General features: G+C 35.3%; 1 protein-coding gene across 4 annotated transcripts in view; it reads right to left on the bottom strand.

Annotated features, from left to right (window-relative positions):
* AGBL4 (AGBL carboxypeptidase 4) overlaps nucleotides 1-20,392 on the bottom strand; it is a 1,241,053-nt gene that overhangs the window by 1,141,952 nt on the left and 78,709 nt on the right. For all 4 annotated transcript variants that reach the window (XM_046660687.1, XM_046660683.1, XM_046660686.1 and 1 more), the window contains exon 2: nucleotides 5,243-5,365. In XM_046660687.1, the coding sequence (XP_046516643.1) occupies nucleotides 5,243-5,365 (123 nt within the window). The remainder of the gene's footprint in view (nucleotides 1-5,242; nucleotides 5,366-20,392) is intronic.

Below are 20,392 nucleotides of genomic sequence, written 5' to 3'. Positions count from 1 at the left end.
AAGGGACACTTCATCAAGAAGAAATAACGCTTATAAATATCTATGCACCCAACACAGGAGCACCAAGATTCATATAGCAACTATTAACAGACCTAAAGGAAGATGTTAAAAACAACACAATAATAGTAGGGGACCTCAACACCCCACTCACATCAATGGACAGATCATCCAGACAGAAAATCAACAAGGAAATAGTGGAGCTAAATGAAAAACTAAAACAATTGGACTTAATAGACATATATAGATCACTTCACCCTGAAAGAGCTGAATACACATTCTTCTCAAGTGCACATGGAACATTCTCTAGGATAGACCATGTTGGGAAACAAGAAAAGCCTCTACAAATTTAAAAAAATTGAAATAATAACAAGCATCATCTCAGATCATAGTGCTATAAGGCTAGAAATTAATTACAAGAAAAAAGCTGAGAAAGGCACAAAGATGTGGAGACTAAACAACACACTACTGAAGAAGCAATGGATCATTGAAGAAATTAAAGAAGAAATAAAAAAATACATGGAAACAAATGAAAATGATAGCATGCCATACCAACTCATATGGGATACAGCAAAAGCTGTATTAAGAGGAAAATTCATCGCAATACAGGCACATCTTAACAAACAAGAAAAATCCCAAATAAGCAACCTTAAAGCACACCTAACTGAACTAGAGAAAAAAGAACAAATGAAGCCCAAAGTCAGCAGAAGGAGAGAAATAATAAAAATCAGAGCAGAAATAAATACTATTGAAACGAAAAAGGCAGTAGAAAGGATCAATGAGACAAAAAGCTGGTTTTTTGAGAAGATAAATAAAATTGACAAACCACTAGCCAGACTTACAAAGAAAAAAAGGGAGAAAGCTCAAATAAACAAAATCAGAAATGAGCGAGGAGAAATAACAACAGACTGCAGAAATACAACAGATTATAAGAGAATACTACAAAAAACTGGATGCCAACAGAATGGATAACCTAGAGGAAATGGATAAATTCTTGGACTCCTACAATCTCCCAAAGCTCACTCAAGAAGAGGCAGACAATTTGAACAGACCAATCACAAGGAAAGAGATTGAAACAGCAATCAAAAACATCCCAAAGAATAAAATCCCAGGACCAGATGGCTTTCCTGGGGAATTCTACCAAACGTTCAGAGAGGATTTAAAACCTATCCTTTTCAACCTATTCCAAAAAATTAGGGAAGATGGAACACTTCCTAACACATTCTATGAGGCCGACATCACGTTGATACCAAAACCTGACAAGGACACCACGAAAAAAGAGAACTACAGGCCAATATCACTGATGAACATAGATGCAAAAATTCTAAACAAAATGTTGGCAACCAGAATTCAGCAATTCATCAAAAGAATCATACATCAGGATCAGGTGGGATTCATACCAGGGACACAGGTATTGTTCAACATCCGCAAATCAATCAACGTGATACACCACATCAACAAACTGAGGAATAAAAACCACATGATCATCTCAACAGATGCAGAGAAGGCATTTGACAAGATCCAACAGCCATTTATGATAAAAACTCTGAACAAAATGGGCATAGAAGGAAACTACCTCAACATAATAAAGGCCATATATGACAAACCCATAGCCAACATAATACTCAATGGGCAAAAACTGAACGCCATCCCCCTGAAAACAGGAACGAGACAAGGATGCCCTTTATCACCACTCTTATTTAACATAGTACTGGAGGTCCTGGCCAGAGCAATCAGGCAAGAAAAAGGAATAAAAGGAATCCAAATAGGGAGGGAAGAAGTGAAACTCTCGCTGTTTGCAGACGACATGATCTTATATATAGAAAACTCCAAAGAATCCATTGGAAAACTGTTAGAAGTAATCAACAACTACAGCAAAGTTGCAGGGTATAAAATCAATTTGCATAAATCAGTAGCATTTCTATACTCCAGTAATGAACCAACAGAAAAAGAACTCAAGAATACAATACCATTCACAATCACAACAAAAAGAATAAAATATCTTGGGGTAAATTTAACTAAGGAAGTGAAGGACCTATATAATGAAAATTACAGGGCCTTTCTGAGAGAATTGGATGACAACATAAGGAGATGGAAAGATATTCCATGTACATGGATTGGAAGAATAAACATAGTTAAAATGTCTGTTCTACCTAAAGCAATCTACAGATTCAATGCCATCCCAATCAGAATCCCAATGACATTCTTTACAGACTTAGAACAAAGAATCCTAAAATTCATATGGGGCAACAAAAGACCCCGAATTTCTAAAGCAATCCTGAGAAAAAAGAACAAAACGGGAGGCATCACAATCCCTGACTTCAAAACATACTACAAAGCTACAGTAATCAAAACAGCATGGTACTGGTACAAAAGCAGGTGCACAGATCAATGGAACAGAATTGAAAGCCCAGAAATAAAACCACACATCTATGGACAGCTTATCTTTGACAAAGGAGCTGAGGGCATACAATGGAGAAAAGAAAGTCTTTTCAACAAATGGTTTTGGGAAAACTGGAAAGCCACATGTAAAAGAATGAAAATTGACCATTCTTTTTCACCATTCACCAAAATAAACTCAAAATGGATCAAAGACCTAAAGGTGAGACCTGAAACCATAAGGCTTCTGGAAGAAAACGTAGGCAGTACACTCTTTGACATCAGTATTAAAAGGATCTTTTCAGACACCATGCCTTCTCAGAGAAGGGAAACAACAGAAAGAATAAACAAATGGGACTTCATCAGATTAAAGAGCTTCTTCAAGGCAAGGGAAAACAGGATTGAAACAAAAAAACAACCCACTAACTGAGAAAAAATATTTGCAAGTCATATATCTGAAAAAGGCTTAATATCCATAATATATAAAGAACTCTCGCAACTCAACCACAAAACATCAAACAACCCAATCAAAAAATGGGCTGGAGACATGAACAGACATTTCTCCAAAGAAGATATACTGATGGCCAATAGGCACATGAAAAGATGTTCATCATCGCTGATCATCAGGGAAATGCAAATCAAAACTACACTAAGATATCACCTTACACCCGTTAGAATGACAAAAATATCTAAAACTAATAGCAACAAATGTTGGAGAGGTTGAAGAGAAAAAGGAACCCTCATACACTGCTGGTGGGAATGCAAACTGGTGCAGCCACTTTGGAAAACAGTATGGAGATTCCTCAAAAAATTAAAAATAGAACTACCATACAATCCAGCCATCCCACTACTGGGTATTTATCCAAAGAGCTTGAAGTCAGCAATCCCAAAAGTCCTACGCACCCCAATGTTTATTGCAGCACTGTTTACAATAGCCAAGACGTGGAAGCAACCTAAGTGTCCAGCAACAGACGAATGGATAAAGAAGATGTGGTACATATATACAATGGAATACTACTCAGATGCAAAACAGAACAAAATCATTCCATTTGCAATAACATGGATGGACCTTGAGAGAATTATGTAAAGTGAAATAAGCCAGCAAGAGAAGGACAATCTGTGTATGACTCCACTCATATGAGGAATTTAAAATTATGGATTAAGAACAGTTTAGTGGATACCAGGGGAAAGGTGGGGTGGGGGGTGGGCACAAAGGGTGAAATGGTACACCTACAACATGACTGACAAACATTAATGTACAACTGAAATTTCACAAGATTGTAACCTATCAATAACTCAATAAAAAAAAAAAAGATGCTCTGGAAAGAGAACCTGAATTATTTCAAACTGTAGGTAAACTAAAACACATAATCTTTAAAATGAGGATAAGTCGTACCCTCACAAAGTTGTTATTATTGTAAAGAACCTTCATTTCTTTAACTGAGGTAAAAAGAATCCAAAAGGTATTTTCCAGGCACCAAGTATATCCCAGACAAGGCAACAGAACAAGACTCAAAGACGGTAGAAGACATTGTTCCTGATTATGTGGACAATGTTCAGGTCTGACTGGAAGGACAACATCACAATACTGTGTTATAGGTTGAATCACATCCCCCCAAAGTTCATATGTTGAAGTCCTAACCCCCAGTACTTCAGAATTTAATCAAGTTAAAATGAAGTCATTGGAGTGGGCCTTGATCCAATATGACAGGCGCCCTTATAAAAAGGAAATATTTAGAGATAGACATCCACACAAGGAATCACCATATGAAGATGAAGGCTGAGGTCAGGGTGATGCTTCTACAAACCAAGGAACAAGAAAGATTGCAGCAAACCACCAGAAGCTAGAGGGGAGGCATGGAACAGATTCTTCCCCACAACGCTTAGATGGAACCAATCCTGCCAACAGCTTAATCTCAGACTTCCATGCTCCAGAACTGTGAAACAATAAGTTTCTATTGTTTATGCCATTCAGTTTGTGGTTCTTTATTATGGCAGCCCTAGCAACCTAAAACAACATGGAATAAACAAAGAGCAAAACTCTGTATAAACAAGTTTTCAATTGTTGGTATAAACAACCAATGTTCTTAGGGTTCAGAGAACTCTCATATAACTGACACTGGCATGTCTCTTCAACCACACATACACACACACACACAAACACATATGCATGCATATTATTCAGAACCAAAAATAATAAACAATTATTTGTAAAATAAAATTATGTTTACCTTTCTCATTAATATTTTCAACATACTCTGAGTATCAACTATGTGCCATTCAGAGTATGAGGCTCAGGGCTTAAAGAGGTTAACAAGATCCAATCACTACTGGATGGGAATTTACAACCAAATTTTGATCTCTCCTTTTAGAATACCCATAGCAGTGGGTGACTGTGATGCAATATTACTTTTGCTGTTTTGTTTGTGTTCAATTAAATCTGTTCTCTAATTGTTTCTTTATAGGGAAGCCTCCTCCCTCACAGACTAAGTTCTGTCAGCGTGTCATATAGAACCAGGTACATAGCAGACATTCAATAATTAGTGATTTATCATATAGTCCAATTATGTCAATTTTATTCCAAAAGAAATAATATCTGGGAAAGTATTTTATAAAATAAAAGGTACCATGTAAATGTTCATGTGTGTTAGCATTATACTTCTAATCATTTATAGCAACAAAAACATAGCAATTCATTTTTAAGTATTTCCAAGTTTATCCCTTCAAAATTGATTTTTCCATGACAACTTGTTCCATTATTGTGAAATATTAACTGAGTTGAATCATATTGAATTGTCAGATGGAACTGGATTCTGAAAAAGCTTCACCAAACAAGCTCAAAAGCAAAATCTTTTAATACACTCACCACTTTCAAAGCAAGCATCAAAGATAAGATGTCCTTTCTTGGGCTGTCCACAGTATCCAGTTGGAAGCACAATATATTTGCTCACATTCCCTCCGATGGCTTCGTCATTTCCCATATCATTGCCTATTTTTTAAAAAATTGGCTCATGTTAAACAGAAATCAAAATGTATTTAGTAATAGAAGTTCAATAAGACTTTTATAAATTTTACCCTCTCCCCTGTCATTTAGTGCTTATTAAGGCAGTAAGAAATTAACTACATATTGTGGTAGAGTAGAAAGCGGATACATTTTCAACTTAGAAAGATATGGGCTCAAATCTCACCTGTACTACATACTAATTCTCTGTGACAAAACAATCAACTTAATCCCTTTAAGCCTCAGTTTTTCTCACCCACAAAAAAGGAATGATAAAACTCATCTTCCAAAATTGTGTTATGAGAATCAGATATGAAAAATATCCAGTATGACTACTGAAATCCAAAAGATGTTCAGTAACTTGCATCGAATATGTAATAAATGGTAATATATTTAATTTGCTACAAATATTTAGTTATTTTAATTTGAATAAAGTAATAGTTCTATAACTAGCATTATAACTTCCTGATGTTCCACAACCAGAAATAATTTGAGAACCACTGAATAAGCAGAGAATTTATATATAGAGAGAGAGAGAGATAGAGGTAACAGAAGTTATATTTTTTAAAGTTTTGGAAGTTTCACTTGCACCTAGGATGTAGAAAGCTAGAAAGATCATCGCTTCCACCTTAATAAAAATTATCTCAATAAAGAACAAAATCATAACTTTTAGAAATCTATTAGAGAACTGAGATTGCAGGGCAACCAATAATCTGATAACCAAGGAAAGTCTGGCTCCACCAAAAAAATATGGGAAGCAAGGTCTACGGAAGAGCACAGGAGGAAGAAATGCCAATGCCACAGAAGTGAGTAAAAAGAATTAAGCTAAATTATTTAAAATTATTAAAGGTCAAGTATAGGAAGCACAAGAGTGTAGAATTCCTGGGAGCTATCGGCACAAAGGAATTCACACTCACTTGCACACTCTTCTGTACAGGGCTCCATCAAGTTTTTAGGAGAAAGATTAGGGGCAGGGTAGAAAAACAAAAAAGGCCTTTCTTTGTGATGCAGGCTAGAGAAAGGGAGTGGCTTCTGTTATAGAAAAGGCATGGAGCCCACCCAATTTCCTTTTCCCCTATGAAAAAAAAGAACTTAAGCCACTAAGGGAGGAAAAGCAAACTTTGTATCCCCAGTGCATAAGTGGGACCCATTAAAGGACGAGGAGCACCAAAAAAGAAAAGTCCACTATACCTGGGGGAGGGGCAGGAAACAGTCCTGGGCCCAAGATTATATATCAATATATAATTGGGGCAGAAAACTCTGTCTCACACAAGACCCATCAAAGATTCAAGGCAGAGTTGAAAAAGGAAGGAGAGGTGGGATCATTGAAAAAAAAACTCCACCCCAAGACCAGAGCCTACCTAAGACTGAGGCTAGACCAGGACAAAAGAAATACTCCTGCTTCCTCAACACCAAGATACAAGCAATGAATAACAAACAACACCAATGTGCTTCTGGAGTAGACAAAAGCATGGAGAGAATCCCCATTTGCAGTAGGAGTACCCAGGGAAGAACAGAAGTTTAGGGTATAGCAGAACATTGAGGAAAAAACCTCAATCACCCTAGCCCTTTCCCACAGGAATAAGTAATCCTAGAAGAATCTGAAGCCAGCAGCACATTAAAGATACCATAGCAACAATGAAACTCAACCCAGCTTAACTCCTGACTAGGTTGACATAAGTCCTCACACAAATGACCTAAGAGAAGAGGCGTATCCATTTCCAGTGACAAACAGTATTTCTATCATTTTCTACTGTTCTACACCAAGTATTCAGCATTAAATAAAAAAACATGGGGGGGGGCGGGCAGCCCAGTGGCACAGCAGTTAAGTTCGCATGCTCCACTTCAGCGGCCCGGGGTTAGCTGGTTCGGATCCCGGATGCAGACCAATGCACTGCTTGTCAAGCCATGCTGTGGCAGGCGTCCCACATATGAAGTAGAGGAAGATGGGCACGGATGTTAGCTCAGGGCCAGTCTTCCTCAGCAAAAAGAGGAGCATTGGCAGCAGATGTTAGCTGAGGGCTAATCTTCCTCAAAAGAAAATGTGGGGCACACAAAAACTCAAGACAAGACAAGCTACTATCTAGGGGAAGCACAATAAATGGAACTAGATTCAGAAATAACTAGATATTGGAACTATAAGACAATGAATTAAAATAACAAAGATTAATATGTTAAAACCTCTAGTGGAAAAGGAGTTCAAAATGCATAAACAAATGGAGAATTTCAGTAGAGAGATAAAAACTACGATAATGAGACAAAAAAATGCTAAAACTAAAAAACACAGTAACTGAGATGAAAAAATGTCTTCAATGTGCTCATCGTGGACTTGACACAGATGAGGAAGGAATTAGTAAACTCTATTCCCATAGAAATAAGCTAAAGAGAAAAACAAAGAAAAAAAGGAAAAAGAAATTAAAAGAGAATGAACACAGCATCCAACAGCTTTGGAATGATATCAAATGACCTAACATATATATATCTGGAATTCCAGAAGGAGATGAGAGAGAATGGGGCATAAGAAATATGTGAAGAGATAATACCTATTTTCCACAATTAATGAAAGATATTCAGCCACAGACCCAAGAAACACAAAGTACAATACATTTTTTAAAACCAGACACATATTTAAAAATACAAATCACACAGCTAAGATAAAAATTACAGTAGATTATGCATAAAAAACTGTGTAAACCAGAAGTCAACAGATGATGGCTAAATTATTAAAAGGAAAAATGTCAACCTGAAATTTTAGACCCTTTGAAAATAGCTTTCAAAAATTAAGGCAACAATAAAGACATGTGAGAAAGACAAAACCTGAGAGAATTCATTATTAGCAGTCTGATATTACAAGAAATGTTAAAAAAAGTTCTTCAGGCAGGAGAAAAAACGATAACAGACATAAACTAAGATCCACATAAAGAAATTAAGGACCCCAGAAACAATACAAGTAAAGGTAAATATAAATGGTCTTACGTTTAATCACTCCAAAAGATGACTATCTAAAGAAAAAACAGTAGCGATTAATTGTGGGTTTATGCCATATATTAAGAGTAAAATATATGGCAACAATAATACAAAAGATGGGAGGGAACAACTGGAAGTATATTGTTCCAAGTTTCTTAAACTAAATATAAAGCTGTATAATATTGTTTAAGTAGATGGACTATAATAAATTAAAAATGGATATTAAAAAGCCTAGGGTAAACACTTTTAAAGCTATAAATAAGCCAATAGTGAAGATAAAATAAAACTAAAAGGAATAGTTGATCAATCCAAAAGAAGGCAGAAAACAAGAATGGTGAAAGGGAACAAAGAACAGATGGAGAAATAGACAAAAACTAGCAAATATTATAATTAAATTCCAATATATCATTAAATGATCTTACATTTAATTTAGATCATTTAATGATATGTTTCACAGATAGAGACTTGCCAAATTAAACAAGTAGGAAAATCCAATGATATGCTATGTATACAAAGTCAAATTTAGGGGCCGGCCCCGTGGCCGAGCGGTTAAGTTCGCGCGCTCCGCTGCAGGCGGCCCAGTGTTTCCTTGGTTTGAATCCTGGGCGCGGACATGGCACTGCTCATCAGACCACGCTGAGGCAGCGTCCCACATGCCACAACTAGAAGGACCCACAATGAAATATACAACTATGTACTGGGGGGCTTTGGGGATAAAAAGGGGAAAAATAAAATCTTTAAAAAAAAGAAAGTCAAATTTAAATAAAAAGCCATGGGTGTAAGTTACAAGCAAAAGACATACCATGCAAACAATAATCAAAAGAGAGTCAGAGAGGCTATATTGAAGTCAATATAGACTGAAGAACAAGAATAAAACCAGGGATAAGGAGAGACTTTATATAATGACAAAGGAGTCAATTCACCAAGAACACATAACAATCCTAAATGTGTATGCACCGAACAACAGAGTCTCAAAATACATGAAGGATAACTGATAGAAATAATTATATTGGAGTCCCTTCGACACTACAATCTCTGTAATCAATAGAACTAGCTGAAAACCTAGCAATATCAGGAATGAAAAGCAAACCACTAAAATCCTACAGGCATTAACAGGATAATAAGAGAACAGTTCAATAATCTTAAGCCCATAATTTTTGTGAATTTAGATGAAATGACAAAGCAAAGATATTACCAAAAAAAGAAAACTAAAGACCAGCATTCCTTACGAACATAGACTCAAAATCCTCAGCAAATTATTAGCAAATCACGTAAAAACTATAATACATCATGATCAAGTACAATTTGTCTTGGGAATGCAAGATTGGTTCAACATTCAAAAGTCAGTCACTGTAATTCACCATATCAACAGATTAAAACTCAAATCTATATGATCATCCCAGTAGACAGAAAAAAAAATTTTTTTGACAAAATTAAGTATCTACTTTTCTCAGCATACTCTGAAGTAAAGGTAATTCCTCAACCTGATAAAGACAACTTTATATATTTATTTTATATAATATTATATATATTTAGAAAGAATACAGCTAAATTATATTTAATGGTAAAAGACTAAAATTTTTCTGCCTAATACCAGACACAAGGCAAGGATGTCCACTCTTACCTCTCCTATTCAACATCATTCTAAAAGTCCTAAACGAGACAACAATAAGGACAAAACAAGACAAAAAGGAAAAACAAAAATATATACACTATCCCTATTCATAGACAACATAACTGTCTAGATAGGAAATCTCAAAGAATCTACGAAAAAGCTCCTAGAACTAAAAATGAGTTCAGCAAAGTTACAAGACAAAAGTCAATGAGCAAAAGTCAACTGTATTTCTATATACTAGCAAAAAACAATTGGAAATTAAAAATATAAAGCAGTAATGTTTACAATAACACCAAAAAACATAAAATACTTAAGTATAAATCTAACAAACATATGCAAGATCTGTATGCTTAAAACTAAAAACACTGACAGGAGAAGTCAAAAAAGGCCTAAATAAACGGAGAAATAAATCAAGTTAATGGATTAGAAGACACGATATTGTCAAGATATCAATTCTGCACAAATTGATCTATAGATTCAACATAATCCTAACCAAATAGTCAGCAAGCTGATTCTAAATTCATATGGAAAAGCAAACAAACTAATAACCAAAACAATTTTGAAAAGAACAACAGTGTGTAATTAGAGAAGAGACAGATACACAGTTCATTGTAACAGAAGAGACTGTTCAGAAATATACCCACACATATATGGCCAGTTGATTTTCAAAGAAGGTGCAAAGGCAATTCAGTGTAGAGAGAATAATAATGATGTTGGACCAATTAATTTTCTATATACTGAAAAAAAACTAAAAATTAATGCAAAATGGAACAAAGACCCAAATATGACATAAAACTATAAAACTTATAGAAGAAAATAGAGTTTTCCACACACAAAAGAATGAGATTGGACACGTATACAATATACAAAAACTACCTTAAAAGGGGTCAAAGACCTGCACGTAGGAACTAAAATTATAAAACTCTTAGAAGAAACAGAGGGAAATCTTCATAACATTGATTGATGATAAGGTAATGATTTCTTGGATATGACACCAAAAGCACTGGCAATAGAAGAAAAAAACAAACTGAATTTCATCAAAATTAAAAACTTTTGTGCATCAAACACCACCAACAGAATAAAATGGCAACCCACAGAACAAAGTATTAGCAAATTACGTATCTGATATGGGAGTAATAACCAGAATACACAAAGAACTCCTACAACTCAACAACCACCACCAAAAGACCAATTCAAAAATAGGCAAAGACCTTGAATAGAAATTTCTCCAAAGAAGATACACAAACAGTCAATAAGCACATAAAAAGATACTCAAAATCACTAGTCATTAGGGAAATGCAAATCAAAATCACCATGAGATACCTCTTCACATCCATTAGGATAGCCATTATAAAAAAAAAAAGGGAAATAACAATTGTTGGTTAAGACATAGAGAAACCAGAACCATTGCATATTGCTGGTGGGAATGTAAAATGATACAGTCACTGTGGAAAACAGTTTGGTGGTGTGGAAAACAGGTTGGTGGCATAAAAGTAGTTTTACACATAAAATTATCATATGATCCAGAAATTCCACTCCTAGGTATATACCCAAAACAACTGAAATTAGGGACTCAGATACTTGTACACCAATGTTCATGGCTGCCTTATTCTCAATAGCCAAAAGGTGGAAAGCCAAATTTCCACCAACAGATGAATGGATTTTTTAAAACATGGTATATACATACAATGGAATATTATTCAGCCTTAAAAAGGAATGAAATTTTGATACATGCTACAACATGGATAAACCTTGAAAACATTATGCTAAGTGAAATAAGCCAGACACCAGACGACAAATATTGTATAATTCCACTTATAATTTCTTTCTTATTGCAAAAGAAAATGAAATAGAGGTAACTAGGCACTGGAAGGAAAAGAAAATGGGGAGTTATTGTCTAATGGGTACAGAGTTTTTTTGGGGGATGACAAAAAGTTTCTGGAAATGGATAGTGGTGGTGGTGTACAACACTGTGAATGCTGTTGGATCATAGGCTCCTCAGGAGCTTCCTGGGGGTAATCTGTAACTAGCCCCTGTACTCAGAGGGCAGGGAGAGAAAAAGGTAGACCACTCCAGATTGTTAGGTGGCAGGTTAAATCAAAGGAATTTACTTATGAGGCTTGTACTCAGCTGCCTGTAGTTTTCCACACCTACCCACCAAATCTTAAAAGTTTATATAGAGGCCTTAACTGGATTCAGTCACATACACAGGGCACCTTGACAGGGTTCAATCATGTACCCAGTCCAGATGGTCTCTACACCACATTACTATCTCAAGGCTGTGTCCTTGGGCAGCTGCTAGCATGGGGAAGGCAAGTGGACTGCATATTCCAAGGAGAGGGGAGAGAGAGAGCGTCTTCAAATTAGCCAGGTCATAGGTCAAGCCAGCAGTTGCTTCTTCCTGATAACTTCCTCCAAGAAATGTACATAAGGCCACTGAACAGCACACTTAAAAATGGTTAAAATGATAAATGTTATGTATCTTTACCACAATAAAAAAATCACCCTAAAACACGAAATAAATGGAAAGTTTTTTTAAGTGGACAAATCAAAAGAATGTACCTAGGAGACTATCTGTGTATCCTTGTGTTAGGCAAGGTTTTCTCACATTAGACAAAAAAAATCACAAACCATAAAAGAAAATAGGTATAAACTGGATTTTATCAAATTAAAAATTGCTGCTTTTTGAAAGGGACTTTTAATTAAAAAAAAAAGTCAAGCCACAGACTAAGAGAAAATACTTTCAAAATACATATCTGATAAAGACTGAATCTAAAACACAAAAGATTTTAGCAGGGGCCAGCTCAGTGGCATAATGATTGGGTTTGCGTGTTCTGCATCAGCAGCCCGGGGTTCATGGGTTCAGATCCAGGGCGCAGACCCACACACTGATCATCAAGCCATGTTGTGGCAGCATCCCACATACGAAATAGACGAAGACTGGCACGGATGTGTTTTCCTCAAGCAGAAAGAGGAAGATTGGCATCAGATGTTAGCTCACCGCCAATCTTCCTCACAGAAAAAAAAGAAAAAGATTTTCTGGGACACTTCACCAAAGAAGATATATGGGTGTCAAATAAGTTCATGAAAAGATGCTCAACATCATTAGTCAACAGGGAAATGCAAATTGAAACCACAATGAGATATTACTACACACGTTAAAAGGCTAAAATAAAAAAAATTGACCAAACCAAGGGTTGATGATGATGCAAAGCAATTGAAACTTTCATGCATTTCTGATAGAAATGTAAAATGGTACAGCCACTTTAAAAAATAGTTTGGCACTTTGCTATAAATTTAAATATATACTTAACGTGCAACCCAGAAATTCAACTCTTAGGTATTTACCTAAGAGATATGAAAACATGTTCACACAAAAACCTGCACATGAATGTTTATAGCAGCTTTCAAAGCTGGAAGCAATCCAATGGTTTCAACTGGTGAATGTATAAAAAAATCTGTGGTACATCCATACAATGGAATACTAATTAGACACAAAAGGGAACACATTACTGATTTACACAATACGCATGAATCTCAAATGCGTTATACTAAATGAAAGAAGCCAAACTCAGAAGACTATATTGTTTTTAATCTATTTACATGACATTTTTCTAAAAGGCAAAATTATAGGGATTAAAAAAACAAAAATTAATGGTTGCCAGGGGCTGCAGGTAAGGGGGAGGGGCAAACTACAATGTCATCAAAATTTTGAAATTGGGGCTGGCCCCGTGGCCAAGTGGTTAAGTTCATGCGCTTCACTTCAGTGGCCCAGGGTTTTGCCAGTTTGGATCCTAGCACTGCTCATCCCCATGCTGAGGCAGCATCCCACATAGTAGAACTAGAAGGATCTACAACTAGAATATACAATTATGTACTGGGGGGGCTTTGGGGAGAAGAAGAAAAAAAAATTGAAATCTTCTTTTCAAAGTTATACATACCTTCCTCTCCTCTTTCAGAGTGAGGTATATGCACGCGTGTGTGTTTAGGGGTGCATGTCTGCAACGGTGACTTGCAAACTCTTCCAGGAAACTCCTCAAAGTCTTCACAGGGAGAGTGGAGGGGAAAGCAATTGCTAATATGACAACTACTAGCCATGAGAGAGTAACTAGGACTAGATCCATATCCTCACCAAAAGCAACTAGAAAACTGGATAAATATATATGAAACAACTCTTTCCACACTGGGATGACAAGCAGTGCCAAACTGTGATCCTAAGAAAAGGGAAATAAATGAGGTGAGCCTGATGATAGTCCTAGCTTTCAGATTAGTGACACCTCCCAGAACCTGGTGCATGTAGAGGGTTCTCAATTACAACAGGGTGATTTTCTGATTTGAAAAGACAGAAATAAGAGTTTGGAGAGGCTGAAGAAACTTAAATTTGAAGGACAGAGTATTGGGTATATGTTATATATTTGCCACAATTGATACTCTGCTAGGAAAAATAAGGAAATAGTTCATGTACATTACTCTCCACTTCTGTTTCTAACAATTTTTGTTAGTTCTACTATTATTTTAACTATTCCGCTGAGATAGTTATCAATGTGAGCAGTATTCCTAGAGAACATTTGGAAATTCATTAGGCACTTTTTTGTTTCCATAATGATGAAGGAGCACTGATAGCATTTGGTTGGTGAAGACCAGGGATGCCAGATATACTGCAGACTAGAGGAGAGCCCAGTACCATTTCCAAATGTCCTATATAGATATTCATGTAGGTAATAATTCTACTTAGAATTACGTGAGCTTAGAACCCAACTCTGTTTTACACATGTTGCATGCCTTTAATGTATACTGATTTTTCCAAGAAGGCACCTGACATGTAAATCAAGAAAAGATTATAATTGATTTGTTTATAATTTGATCCAGAAGTATCACTATTTTAGAAAATCACGTTACCAACAGCATTGTCACGCACTGTGTCTGAATCACTAATACCATATGCTTATATCAGTTAGTATTTGTAGCAATTGTGTTTATAGTGATTCTACACACAAATGCAAACACTGGAACTCTTTATTATGTTTTCCATATGCCTAGATATATGCATACCCCTGTTTTTCCTTATGGAGAAATCCTACTTACCCTATAGACCTACATAAAACCTTATCTCCTCTGGGAAGTCTTACTGACTCCCCTAAGCAATGATAGTCATTGCTCCTCTACATCCCCAGAGATCTTGTTTATATCTTTATCACAACGTTATTACCTTTTTATTACTAATTATGTGTGCCTTTTACCCTTAGTAATTGTGATTTCTCATCAGAAGAATCTAACGTCTTATCTTTTTATCACTACTTTCTCTCTTTCCACCCCAGGTATGACACAATGCTTGGCACAATATCAGTAATGTATAAATATCCATTGAATTACTAAAATAAAAAAGGACTTTTAGGAGCTAAATCTTATTTCAATATTGAATATTGTTTTTTGTTTGTCTGTTGAGAGCACAGGCATTATGCGATATATTTTAAATCTATCCAAAGAACAAACTGCACACTTACATTTACAGTTTACTAAGATAAACAGTTGTGATACAGTGAGACCAAATAGTAAAAGAAAGCAAGATACCACAAAATATGCATATGCTGACAGAAAGAAGGGTGGGATAACTATAGCCCGTAATGTTAATGCAATATAATGGTTGATTATTTAAATACATAAGGCGGAAAATGCAAAGTTATTCTCATATCTCAATTACATTTGACTGCATCTAAAACCATGAAAAATAATGGCATTTACAGCAGTACAAAATAATCCAAAGTGGCATGGAATAATTGTTGTTATGGAATAATAACTTTCAATTTCTTCACTTCTGTGCATTTTAATGTTCAGCCATATAGCACGCATATTTTTGAACCCAAACTCTTTACTCTTACTTAATACCCCTACATTTAGTTAAGGCAGCATGAATTAGTAGTAAGAATTTGGATTTCAAAGTCACATAGATCTGAGATTGAATCCACCTAACTCAGATATGTATGCAGAGCAACTTTAAATAATTTAACCTAACCTCTCTGTTTGCTTAGAGTTTGCTTATTTTGTTCTGAAAGTTACAGAAAATATATGTAAATCACCCAGAACACAGCATTTACTCAATAAGTAGTTGGTTATTATTATTATCATCATCATTATCATTATTATCATCATTATTAAGACGTCTGTATCTTGAAAGAAGTCTATTTAACAAAAGAATAAAAGATTCAATTCTAAAGTATAAGGGAGGATTCAGAAAAGAAAGGGAATAATTTAAATTGAAACCCATAAAGAACATCTTAGTAAAAGTCTTTCCTTTGAAGTAAACACTGAATACTGCAGCACCCAGTTAAATTACGCACTGTAAACACTCTTATAATAGTGTATAAAATATTTGCCTTCAAACATAGAGACAGAGTAACACCATGAATTTTTTTGATTTAAGGAAGTTAGAGACAGAAGAAAAAATAAAACAATTGAGGTTTCTCTTTAAGGAAATAAAGATCTAATCTTATTAATGTTATTATTATTTACATGCTTTGAAAAATACTACATGGATAACAAATATTTAACAAAAAAAAAATTATGAGCATATTTTGTGTAGGGAAAAACAAAGATGTATCTCTATAGATGTAGCATGTACCTGATGAAATAATATGATAATTATATCTTATTTTACTCTGATAAATAGGCCTGCTGAGACATCTAGAAATAGACTTCAGGGCTGCATAAAATTTTTGACATTTAAGTGGGTTATGCTGATGATGGATGTGACAAAGTCTCAATTTGTTTTATTTTTACATGGAAAACTACTTTACACAAAAGTTACAAGCAATTCATATTGGTCAAAAATGAGGAAAACAGCTTATTAATTAAAACTGGCCTTTATATAGAACATGCATTCCACCTCTCAGGCTAAAACACCTTCGAAGACGTAACAAATTACCTCTATGTATAAGTGACATGCAGCTAAAGGGATATGTCAGAAGTTCCATTATAAAGTCATATTTCTAAGGCTTCATAATTTTGAGAGAAAATTACATTGAAGATGAGACTTAACCCACAAATTCTCAGCCAAGAAAGTAAATGTAAAATTCCTACTTGAGGGTGTTTTAGGAAAGACAACCTATTCATTTGGGGACTTTAATCTCAGTGAACTAGTACCCATTACTCAGCTTCTTCCTAGCATATTATAAAATCTTACCATGCTTGTTGTCATTACAAATATAATTACAATATATATTGCAAGGACTCAAAAAATAAAAAACTTTTAGAAAATTATTTCCTAAATACACATATCTTAGTTCTTTCTAGGCACATGTACCTCTACATGTTTAGATTTGTTAAGCTACATTCAATCACAGGATGCTTCAATTACCAAATATGTATTGAAGATCTATTTTTGAACCCACCCTATATTGTACCCAGAACTAAGGAGAATATACAAGAAAAATAAGCTGTAAATCAATCCATCACTCAATAAAAGAATAAGGATATACTAATAATTAATACTAACACTCTCAAAAAACTGACCATCTAGTTAAGGACTACACTGAAAATAATAAAACATATACTGGAAAAAAAGTTGTATTTCTGTAAGAAGGGAAAATTCAGTACAGACAGTACAGTTTGGTGCCATGGGGTTTGGAGAAATATAGACCCAAGACTGAATCCTTGCTTGCCTACTTTTTAAGTATATAACCGTGAATGGGCCCCAGTTCTTCAAGCTTTGGTCTTGGACCTCTCTGTTTTTATCCTACAGCCTTTCAAAAGAAATGGTTGGCCCATTTTGCCCTGAAAGAGTAGTTTGCATCCAATTTGCCAACATTTTGCAGCAAATTATCTCCCTCCCTTGATCTTACCAGGATTCTACTTATACCTTTTTGATTTTGTATTACAGCTAATTGTATATGACTTAATATCCACTTCTCAGCCAGTCACTTAAACACTAACTTTCCACTTATGTGCTAGTCATAGTGCAGAAAACTGTATATTCTTTGACTACTATTAATAGAGACATCTGCATTCACTATAGAACTAAAAATATAGAGAGAGAAATTTCAATAAATAGTTGTTAAATTGAAAAAGAATTTCTTAAAAGTATATTCTTCTATTCCATAGCAAATGGGAGCAATTTTTTTAATTTCCTCCTGTGCTATGGATATGGATTTATTAATTCATTTAACAAAACATTTATATATGACTACCATGCAGCCATTTTGCTAGGTTCTAGTAATACAATCATAAATCTTAAAACTTCTTGTTTGTCAAGGATATTAGTGGAAGAGGCAAACCAGTAAACCACTACTTTATAGTATAATGTGATAAATGTTAGAAATGTGAGGTAAACTCAAGGCACTCCACAAGAGCACAGAGAAGCAACATCTAGACTCTCCTCACTAAAGGCTTCCTAAACCACCTTTAAAATATGTCTAAATATTAGCCAGGTAAACAAGTGTGAAAATAAGTTCCAGGAAGACTACGTGTGGAGGAAGAACGTAGGATTCTGGAGAGGGAGACGGGAACTAGATCGTGGAAGGCCTTGTGCGGCATGCTAAGACAGCTAGATTTTATCCTGAAGACAGTAAAACCCTGACCCTGAAGGATTTGAAATGGGACAGGGTACAATCTAGCCTGGGGCTCAGAGTCCAGAGCATTTTTGTGAGAGACAAGGAGAAAGCTGCCTCTGTGGTGATAACTTGAGCACAGCAGGGCAAGTGGTGGTAACTAAACAAGGCAGGCAAGAGGGCTAGAGGAGCAATTCTGGGATACAGATTCAAAGACCTTTCTTCTTCCACACATTCTGCACTGTTTCAGGAAGACATGATGATAGATCAGCCTTTGGGGAATTTACATATGTAATCTTGTCAAGCTCTACAACTGCATTCTGGTTCCCAAATTAGACTTGTACTTCTAAATGAAATTTTAATTTACATGCTAAAAACAGAACCCTTAAAAACAACATCTGGCTGGTTTTCCTAATCTATTTCTGCCAGATTCAATATTCAAAGAGTTCCAGCACAGTGTTCTCCAAACTGTGGCCTATGAAAGGTTTCTGGTGGTTCTCATTAATCCCCCTCAGCATTCACTGGGTATCCACACCGTGCCAGGTACTATGCTAGGTGCTAGAGATCCAGAGATGAATAAGACTTAGGATATCCTTCAAGGAATGTAGGCAGGGGAAGAGAACAAGTAAACAAGTGTAATAAAGTGTTTTACATTCTCTAATAGACATATTCACATTGTAGAATGGAGAGTTAAAAAAAGAAGTAATAAATCCCTCGAATTGGGGAAAGGAGGGAGAAGAATTCAGAAATTTTTCTAGAGAAAAAGCAACAACTGATACTTGAACTGAGTTTTAAGTAGGCATCTACCAGGCATCCAAGATCTGAAGCTATAATTGCGGAAAGGATCGGTTGCTCTGAAATAAAAGGTCCAGAGATTTAAGAGAACAACCTGGAGAGTTATATAGAAGTCAGACTACGGAAAATGTTACATGTTTATTAAGAAATGTGTACTTTATCCTATAAAAAATTGAAATTATTAATAGATCTTAAGCAGTGAAATTACAAGATGTACTTTGTACAATATAAAGACCCCTCTGGCAGTAGTATGGACAGTGGAATGAAAAGAGATGCAATTGTACAGAAACTGCAGTGAGGAGGCTGAAGTAATAGTCTAGATGAGAGATGATAAGAGTCTGAACTAAGGTAAAAGCAGTGAAGATAGAGAGTGAGGTGAGAATGAGAGATATCCACAAGGCTTGCTGAAAAATTAGATGTTGTTATTCCCCTAATTCGTGTATCCCATTCTTGGGAGTACATTTCTCTTATAAATGAATCAACGATAGTAAGTGAGGACAAGAGAAAAAATGATAAAAATCAAGAAATATCAACTTTCAAACATGGCCATATTAAATTCTCACATTTCCCAGGAATAATTAATTACTCAAAGAGGTTCAAAGATTTAATCAAGATTTAGATAAAATAAAGGCTTATTATACAATCTTGTTCAAATGCTTCAATGATAGGAAGGCTAGCCATGAGCACAGATGTCAGACTCAGGATTCAAAAATCTTCACAAGTAAAGATGTTAGGTCAAAATTAACAAAGACAAACATGGAGCCCTGCACTTACCTTGTGTAAAAAAAAAAAAAAAAAACAATTTCACAGATGTAGATCCAGGCTAGTAGAAGGAAATGTGAAAAAAAACCTCAAAGTTTTGGTTGATCAATATTATAAACAAAACAACACAACTTATGACATCATTGATAGCAATAAGTTATCTTGATCATGTAAAATTATAATTTTTAATGAATTATGTACTGATCAGACCACAGTTGAAACACTTTACTTCATTTCAAGCATCACATTTTAAGGGACGTACAAATTAGAGTGTCTACACAGGAAGAGAATCATGATCTTGTTGTGTCATCTAAGATCCATATTCAACGAGTG

The sequence above is a fragment of the Equus quagga genome, chromosome 5 (genome assembly GCF_021613505.1).
Source record: "Equus quagga isolate Etosha38 chromosome 5, UCLA_HA_Equagga_1.0, whole genome shotgun sequence".
NCBI classification, from domain to species: Eukaryota; Metazoa; Chordata; class Mammalia; order Perissodactyla; family Equidae; genus Equus; species Equus quagga.
This window is presented reverse-complemented; position numbering and strand designations above follow the sequence as displayed.